General features: G+C 45.7%; 1 protein-coding gene across 1 annotated transcript; it reads left to right on the forward strand.

Moving 5' to 3' along the window:
• The first annotated feature begins 6,889 nt into the window (after positions 1-6,889).
• LOC135980833 (uncharacterized) lies at positions 6,890-9,431 on the forward strand. The gene is made up of 2 exons (XM_065581064.1): positions 6,890-7,867; positions 8,862-9,431. Exons 1-2 carry the CDS (start codon positions 7,291-7,293, stop codon positions 9,335-9,337), a joined length of 1,053 nt encoding a protein of 350 aa, XP_065437136.1. The 5' UTR covers positions 6,890-7,290; the 3' UTR covers positions 9,338-9,431.
• Positions 9,432-9,910: the final 479 nt, after the last annotated feature.

Here is a 9,910-nt window from a genome sequence, read left to right on the forward strand (position 1 = left end):
TACATTTATGTAGCCCACAGCAAGTCTCTAAGCCCAGGTTGATTGACTTGAGCTCATGCTATCATGCCAAAAATATCTATGTAGATGTTGAGGTTTAGACCTGAGATGGGACTATGAAGCCTATGGAAAGGAGTAGATTTAAGAACCTGAGCTCCAGCCCGAGCCACAGCTTAAAAGCACTGTCTATGCAGATATTTTTAGTGTGGTTCCATGAGCCCTACAAGCCTGAGTCTGTTGATCTGGGCTTGGAGATTCTCTTGGGAGGGCTATCACTGGCTGTGTAGATGTATCCTATAAGATATGTTTTCTAATCTTTGAATCATTCTCGTGGCTCTTCTCTGAATCCTCTACAGTTTATCAACATGAGTCTTGAATTGTCATCACCAGAACTGGATACAGCCATACCCCTGCCAAATGCAAAGGTAAAACGGCCTCTCTACTCCTACTGTTTATGCTTCCAAGGATTGCATTAGCACTTTTGGCGACAGCTTTGCTCTAGGAGCTCATGTTCAGCAGATTTTTCACCCTCCCCCCACAATCGTTTTCAGAGTAACTGCTTCCCAAGACAGAGTTCCCCATCCTATAAGTATGGCCTACATTCTCTGTTCCAAGATATACTCATTTACATGTAACCATATTAAAACATATTATTTGCTTGCACCCATCTTACCAAGTTATCCACACTATACAGTATATGTTATCTGTCCTCTTTACTATTTACCACTCCCCCCAATTTCTATATCTTCTGCGAAGTTTATCAGCACTATTTTTATGTTTTCTTCCAAGTCATTGATAAAAAACATAGGACTAAGAACTGATTCCTATGGGACTCGCCTAGCAATACACTCATGATTCCCCATTTACAATTAAGTTTTGATACACATCAGTTAGCCAGATTTTAATCCATTTAATGCATGCCATGTTAGTTTTATATCTTTTTTAATCAAAATGCTTTTAATATATCAAATCAAGTGCCTCACAAAAATGCCTACATATATTACATCAATACTATTACCTGATGAAACAAACATATAATGAGAAAAAGATATCAAGTAATTTTAATGGGGTCTAGTTTCCATAAACCCATGTTAATTGGCATACATTTTATTGCCCTCCTTTCATTCTTTATCAATTGAGTCCTGAATCAGCCAGTCCATTATCTTCCCCAGGATAGATATCAGTCTGACAGGCCTATAATTACCTGTGTCATTCCATTTACAGTTTTCAAATATTGGCACAATATTAGCTTTCTTCCACTCTTCTGGAATGTCTCCAGTGTTCCGAGACATTTTGAAAATCAACATTAATGATTCAATGAGCTCCTCAGCTAGCTCTTTTAAAACTCTTTTAAAACAAGTTATCTGGACCTGCTGATTTAAAAATGTGTAAATTTAGTAGCTGCTGTTTAACATCATCCTGAAATACTAGTTGAATGTAAAAAAGTATTTTATATGATATTACTACATCATCTTTTTTTCCCCAAATGCAGAACAAAAATATTTATTGAGTACTTCTGTCGTTTCTGCATTATTACTGAGTATTCTGATAGTCTCTGTAACGATTGGCAAACTTACCTCACATGTCTGGAACAACAAGCTTTTAACCCTGAACACAAAGGTCTCCGTTTATCAGGCTTCTTTCCTCAGTACCCTCTTTTTATGGCTCTGAAAGCTGGGTCACATATTCCAAGCAGAAAGAATCCTTGGAGTCACTTGGGATCAATTCAAAAACTCCCCACAACACAGATCAAGGCAAAATTCAGGATGTGACGGAGTCTGATCAAGCCCTCAGACCACTACCCCTTCCTACTTCTCCACATGGGCACCAATGATACTGCCAAGAATGACCTTGAGTGGGTCACTGTAGACTACATGGCTCTGGGAAGAAGGAAAAAGGAGTTTGAGGCACAAGTCATGTTCTCGTCCATCCTCCCAGTTGAAGGAAAAGGCTCAGGTAGGAACCATATAATTGTGGAGGTAAATACATGGTTATGTAGGTGGTGTCAGAGAGAGGGGTTTGTATTCTTTAACCATGGGATGTTGCTCCAGGAAGAAGGATTGCTAGGAAGAGATGGGATCCACCTAACAAAGACAGGGAAGAGCATCTTCACAGGCAGGCTTGCTAACCTAGTAAGGAGGGCTTTAAACTAGGTTCACTGGGAGATGGTGACCTAAGCCCTGAGGTAAGTGGGGAAGTAGGACACCGAGAGGAAACACAGGGGTGCAACAGGGGAGGCCTCCAAATTCATACTGATAATGTAGGGCAATCGGCTAGTTATTTTAGGTGACATGAACACAAGAAGCCTGGGAAACAAGCTGGAAGAATTGGAAGTCCTGGCACAGTCAAGGAACTATGATGGGGTAACTCACATGACTGGAGCATAGTCATGGATATATATAAACTGTTGAGGAAAGACAGGAGGGGGGGAGAAGGTGGAGTAGTTGCACTGTATGTAAGAGAGCAGTATGATTGCTCAGAGCTCCACTGTGAAAATGGAGAAAATCCTGTTGAGAGTCTTTGGGTTAAGTTTAGAGGTGAGACCAACAAGGGTGATGTCCTGGTGGGCATCTGCTATAGACCACCAGAACAGGAGGATGAGGTAGATGAGGTTTTCTTCGTACAACTCACAGAAGTTTCCAGATCACAGGTCCTGGTTCCCATGGGGGACTTCAATCACTTGCTGGGAGAGAAATACAGAAGTGTATGGACAATCCAGTAAGTTTTTGGAGAGTGCTGGGGACAACTTCCTGGTGCAAGTGCTGGAGGAACCAACTAGAGGATAAAAAGAACAGGAGTACTTGTGGCACCTTAGAGACTAACAAATTTATTTGAGCATAAGCTTTCATGGGCTACAGCCCACTTCATTGGATGCATAGAATGGAACATAGAGGATGTACTTCTCTTGACCTCCTGCTTACAAATAGGGAAGAATTGGTAGGGGAATGAGAAGGGGGGGGGACAACCTGGGCAGCAGTGACCATGAGATAGTTGAGTTCAGGATCCTGACAAAAGGAAGAAAGGAGAGCAGCAGAATATGGACCCTGGACTTCAGAAAAGCAGACTTTGACTCCCTCATGGAACTGATGGGCAGGATCCCCTATGAAGCTAATATGAGGGGGAAAGGAGTCTAGGAGAGCTGGCTGTATTTTAAAGTAGCCTTATTGAGGGCACAGGAATGAACCATCCCAATGTGTAGAAAGAATAGCAAATATGGAAGGCAACTAGCTTGGCTTAACAGAGAAATCTTCAGTGAGCTTAAACAGAGAAAGAAAGCTTACAAGAAGTAGAAACTTGAGCAGATGACTAGGGAGGAGTATAAAAATATTGCTCAAGCATGCAGGGGTGTCATCAGGAAGGCCAAACAACAATTGGAGTTGCAGCTAAGGATGTGAAGGGTAACAAGAAGGTTTTCTTCAGGTATGTTAGGAACAAGAAGAAGATCAGGGAAAGTGTGGGACCCTTACTGAATGGGGGAGGCAACCTAGTGACAGATGATGTGGAAAAAGCTGAAGTACCCAATGCTTCTTTTGCCTCGGTCTTCACAGACAAGGTCATCTCCCAGACTGCTGCACTGGGCAGCACAGTATGGGGAGGAGGTAAGCAACCCTCAGTGGTGAAAGAACAGATTAAGAACAATTCAGAAAAGCTGGACATGCACAAGTCCATGGATCCGGATCTAATTCATCCAAGGGTGCTGAGGGAGTTGGCTGATGTGATTGCAGAGCCATTGGCCATTATCTTTGAAAACTTGTGACAATTGGGGAAGTCTCGGATGATCGGAAAAAGGCAAACATAGAGAAGAAGGAGAATCCATGGAAATACAGACCGGTCAGCCTCAGCTCTGTCCCCAGAAAAATCATGGAGCAGGTCCTCAAGGAATTCATTTTGAAACACTTGGAGGAGAGGAAGGTGATCAGGAACTGTCAACATGGATTCATTCAAGTCATGCCTGACCAACCTGATTGCCTTCTGTGATGAGATAACTGGCTGTGTGGATATGGGGAAAGTGGTGGATGTGATATATCTTTACTTTAGCAAAGCTTTTGATACAGTCTCCCATAGTATTCTTGCCAGCAAGTTAAAAAAGTACAGTTTGGATGAATGGACTATAAGGTGGATAGGAAGCTGGCTAGATCGTCGGGCTCAACAGGTAGCGATCAACAGCTCGATGTCTAGATGGCAGTCGGTGTGCCCCAGAAGTCTGTCCTGGGACCGGTTTTGTTCAACATCTTCATTAATGATTTGGATGATGGGGTAGATTGCACCCTCAGCAAGTTCGCGGATTACACTAAGCTCCGGGGAGAAGTAGATCACTGGAGGGTAGGGACAGGGTCCAGAGACCTAGACAAATTGGAAGATTCGGCCAAAAGAAATCTGATGAGGTTCAACAAGGACATGTGCAGAGTCCTGCACTTGCGACGGAAAAATCCCATGCACCACTACAGGCTGGGGACCGACTGGTTAGGCAGCAGTTTGACAGAAAAGGACCTGGGTATTACAGTGGACGAGAAGCTGGATATGAGTCAGCAGTATGCCCTCATTGCCAAGAAGGCTAACAGCGTATTGGGCTGCATTAATAGGAGCATTGTCAGCAGATAGAGAAGTGATTATTCCTCTCTACTAGGAACCGGTGAGGCTACATCTGGAGTATTGTGTCCAGTTTTGGACCCCCCCACACACTACAGAAAGGATGTGGACAAATTGGAGAGAGTCCAGTGGAGGGCAACAAAAATGATCAGGGGCCTGGGGCACATGACTTACGAGGAGAGGCTGAGGGAACTGGGCTTATTTAGACTGCCGAAGAGAAGAGTGAGGGGGGATTTAATAGCAGCTGAACACCCCCAAGGCAGTTCACGCTCAAAAGGAGAAATCTCTGATACTCTCCATACAGAGGCATACAAAAGATGCAATTGTACTACATACAATTTATTTGTAGTGAAAATAGCCAGTTTATGTTTGTGTTCTGTCACTTGTTTTGTTTTATTTCATGTTTCTTTTCCATTCTTTATAATAAAATACCCATGGCTAATTGTTATTATTTTGCTTGGAGAAAGATGCCGGCTCCCTGGAGCTTTTGGATGTGTGGAAAATGGGAGACGGCGGGGGGGGGGGGGGGGAAGGTGGGAACATAGTATAAGTGAATTTCAGCAATATTATGTTGTTATAAAGGTAGAATATGTATGGGCAGTTATGTTCACATGCTGTGCAGTCAGTCTGGAGAGTTATTAGCAGGATCTAGTAGAGAGTAATCTGTAGAATTTGTGAGAGCAGCTCCCATGAGCGTAAATTATGATTGCTACATGACTTTTCAATGCCCAGCCTGAGTAGGTTTCAGCGCAAATTTATAGGTGTTATTCTTGTAGTGTCTAGATGACAAATTACTAAAAACTGAAAATTGGAGTCTCCCCTTTGGAAAAACAGTGTTAACAAAGTGAGGCAATCCTTTTGATAAAATTAGCTATGCTTTTAAAGAGAAATTACATTGGCTTGAAGAAATTCAGAAGCTGTTTATTCAGTTCACCCAGGATATTGGTGAGGTTAGAATTGCTGTAATTAAAGTCACAAGAAATATATTTTGTGAACTATTCCAGTGTATGTTAATAGAGAAACTGTTATAAAGAGGATTCCTACAATTGTCCAGTGTGTTTATTTTTTAATTACTTTTATTCATTGGCTGACACCTACCGTCAATGTCCTATGCAGGGTCTTATTATGCACAGAAATTTAATCAACAGTTGTGTATGAACATGTTTTGTAGTCACCAGCTTTTCTTTTTGCAAAATGTTCAAAAGATATCATCTCAACATCTTTCTTTGTGCTTGTTGGCATCAGTTTAATCTTTATTTTCCCCCACTGGTTGACTTTTGGAATGCATGGGAGGAGTGACTCTCATGTCCAGTCAAGTACATCAAGTTTAAGGGGCCATGTATCCCTATCCCCTGAGCTTATTGGCCCTCCCTCCAAAGAGTACTCCCCCCTCATCTTGCAGACTTAGTAGTTCTGACAATATGAACACAGAACAGGGGATGGGGGACAGCAGAACTCCTGAACAGAGCATAGCAACTGGAAATCAAACACAACAATTATAGGATATTCCATCTGCACATATTTTCTGTGTGTTATCCATCTCTCAGTTTGTAAGATGATTACACATATGCTATAGGCAGCTCCTAGGAACCCCTGCACCCACCTCAAATGTTGTAGTAATGGATGGTAAAACCTGAGAGGTGCTGGACAGGGACACAAAGCTAGACTATAGTCCTGAGCCACCTCTTTTGGCTACTAAGGAGACCAGATGTCTAGTCACTATGACATCTGCTAGCCTAGGGTGGCATGTAGGGATATTGCAGGCATTGACCCACCTTCCTACCCTTAGATGCCCCCCAAAACCACAAGGAGACCATCATGTGGTTTAGTGGGATGGTCTCCAGACTGAAGTTTAACCTTCACTGTTTTTCTGCACTAGCTGCAGGTTCTGAAGGTTTTCTAATGCAGCTCAGGTAAAGCACATTGCAGTAATCCAGCCTCAAGGTGACAAAAGCAAGGATATCATAGCAAGGTCCACAGCCAAGAAAAAAAGATTTCTTGCCAAGCTTGAATGATAAAAAGCACTGTTCACAACCACTGTTGCCTAAACATTCAGATACTGCATCAGAACCTCAGATTATAAAATTAGGAAGCAATGGAAATTAAGCCCCGTCAACTGGGTGTACTAATAAACTTACCATTCCTTACATTTCCCCCCAAAGTCTGTAAATACTCTCAGCCAATTGAGCCTCAGCCACTGCCCAGGCTCCAGTCTTAGATACAAGGTAAGTTGTTGAACCTTACCAGCAACGTCATACAATATTGTAATGCTATTAATATGTATTACTGTAGTGCCTAGAAGCCTTAGGCCTGGTCTACACTAGGCGTTTATGTCGAAGTTAGCGCCGTTACATCGAATTAACCCTGCACCCGTCCACACTGCGATGCTATTTAGTTCGACATAGAGGTCTCTTTAATTCGACTTCTGTACTCCTCCCCGACGAGGGGAGTAGCGCCAAATTCGACATGGCCATGTCGAATTAGGCTAGGTGTGGATGGAAATCGACGCTAATAGCTCCGGGAGCTATCCCACAGTGCACCACTCTGTTGACGCTCTGGACAGCAGTGCGAGCTCGTATGCTCTGACCAGCCACACAGGAAAAGCCCCGGGAAAATTTGAATTGGAATTCCTTTTCCTGTCTGGCCAGTTTGAATCTCATTTCCTGTCTGGACATCGTGGCGAGCACAGCAGCACTGGCAACGATGCAGAGCTCTCCAGCAGTGATGGCCGTGCAGTCTGTGAATAGAAAGAGGGCCCCAGCATGGACTGATCGGGAAGTCTTGGATCTCATCGCTGTGTGGGGCGATGAGTCCGTGCTTTCCGAGCTGCGATCCAAAAGACGGAATGCAAAGATCTACGAGAAGATCTCTAAAGACATGGCAGAGAGAGGATACAGCCGGGATGCAACGCAGTGCCGCGTGAAAATCAAGGAGCTGAGACAAGGCTACCAGAAGACCAAAGAGGCAAACGGACGCTCCGGATCCCATCCCCAGACATCCCGTTTCTATGAGGCACTGCATTCCATCCTCGGTGCGGCCGCCACCACTACCCCACCAGTGACCGTGGACTCTGAGGATGGGGTAGTGTCCACGGCCGGTTCCTCGGACATGTTAGGGGACGTGGAAGATGAGGAAGGAGATGAGGAGGGCGAGGCAGTCGGCAGCGCTCACAACGCTGATTTCCCCGACAGCCAGGATCTCTTCATCACCCTTACAGAGATCCCCTACGAAGCGTCCCCAGCCGTTACCCCGGACACAGAATCTGGTGAAGGATCAGCCAGTAAGTGTTGTAAACATCTAAACATTTATTTTTAACAAAACAGGAATATTAACAATTTAAAGAATGGGTTGTTCATGATTAGTGTGCCCTATGCGCTTAACGGTTTAGTCATGGGCAGTGCAAGTTTTGAAAAAAAATCTAGCAATGTCCGGTTTTCAGTGATTGTCCTGCACAAGCCGCTCTACTGTTTATTCCCTGCTACTGCAGCTACAGTAAAATGCGGTCTATATGTCCGGGGATAGAGCAGTAGTCCTCCTGGGATATCTCCACGAAGCTCTCCTGGAGGTAACTTGAAAGCCGTTCCATGAGGTTCCTGGGGAGAGCGGCCTTATTGGGTCCTCCGAAGTACGAGACGTTGCCGCGCCACGAGACTATCACGTACTCGGGAATCATTGCTCTGCATAGCAGGGCGGCATACGGCCCTGGTCTTTGGAGGCTTTCCCGGAGCATTCTCTGTCTGTCGCTCTCAGAGATCCTCATCAGGGTGATGTCGCCCATGGTGACCTGCTTTTAATTAGGTAGGGGAATGTTAGTGTTGGGACTGCTTTCCCGTTCCTTGACAGAACTGTAACCGCTGGTTTTTAGCCACGCGGTGGAGGCGGGAGAGGGGCAGCCGAAAGGGATCGTTCCCAGGGACAGCCGCGAGGGGGTGGGACAGGGGCAGAGTTCCCGCTTGCCGGATTGCTGGCTGCAGGAACTGACATAGCTTTAAATGTGAAATGAGGCCAGTGGTAATCTAAAAGTTTTAAACTGCCACAAGTGTACGGCTTACCATGTCTGCCTGCAACAGAAATTCCGTTGTGCTGCCCCGCTTCTCAAATGTGCTGTGCAAGACCCCAGGCACTGAATGCGAAGGCCGAAAATTCGACCTTGTGCTGAGTGCGCATGTGATAGGTGCTGTGCATGGTCTTGTTCACAGAGAAAGACTATGTTCTTTGTTCACAACTACATTTTTCTTTCTGAGGAATTCACTCCCTTTTTCCCATTTCCACAGCCCCATCTGTGACTGTCTCACAACCTAGCCTGGAATCACACTCCCAGAGGCTAGCGCGGATTAGGCGTAGGAAGAGGAGGACACGGGAGGACATGTTCTCTGAGCTTATGGCCTGTTCCCAAGCCCAGGCAGCACAGCAGACCCAGTGGCGGGAGAACTTGACCCGAATGCACCAAGCCAACATGGATCGGGAGGAGAGGTGGCGGCAGGAAGACCAGCAGGCGACTCAAACGCTGCTTGGACTACTGAGGGAGCAAACGGACACGCTCCGGCGCCTTGTGGATGTTCTGCAGGAACGGAGGCAGGAGGACAGAGCCCCGCTGCAGTCCATCTATAACCGCCCTCCCCTGCCACCAAGTCCCATACCCACCTCACCCAAAGTGCAAAGAAGGAGAGGCGGCAGAGTCCCTGCTAACTCTCACTCCACCCCTGCAGAGAGCTCTAGTAGCAGAAGGCTCTCATTTCCCAAAATTTGAACAGTTCTTTCCTTCCCGCCTGACACAAGCCCCCGTCCAAGTTTCACCTCCCAATGCCATGTGTAGTTGATAATAAAAAATATGTTTCTGTAAACTACTGTTTCAATCATGTTCTTTTGGAGGAGGATGGGAAAGGGGGTTGGTAATTGGACAGGACAGTCACCATTGGCAGGGTACATAGTCGGGGGCAGGCACAGCAGCAGGGCACATACACAGTGCAGTGATGCAGTGACTAGTTACCCTGGTTAGTCTGGGAGGTTGTTTTCATGTTATGTGGTGGGGGGTGGGTTGCTCTGTGACTTTGTGGCAGGGGAGGGCAGTTACAGATCTTAAGCGGCGGTCCTTAGGCAGGATCACAGAGCCACACAGCAGGGGATCTGTAACCGTCCTCCCCCTGCCACAAAGTCACATAGACCCCCCCATACACACAGTCCCGATCAGGAGGGGTGACAGGCTCCGTTGAAACAACCATCCCACTGCAGCGGAGCCTGTCAATCCTTGAGTTTAGAAGCTGCATTCGCGTCACTACACTACACCCGCTCCGCACCACAGTCTGCGTCCCAGTTTTAAAAA

The sequence above is a fragment of the Chrysemys picta genome, chromosome 1, assembly GCF_011386835.1.
Source record: "Chrysemys picta bellii isolate R12L10 chromosome 1, ASM1138683v2, whole genome shotgun sequence".
Taxonomy (NCBI): domain Eukaryota; kingdom Metazoa; phylum Chordata; order Testudines; family Emydidae; genus Chrysemys; species Chrysemys picta.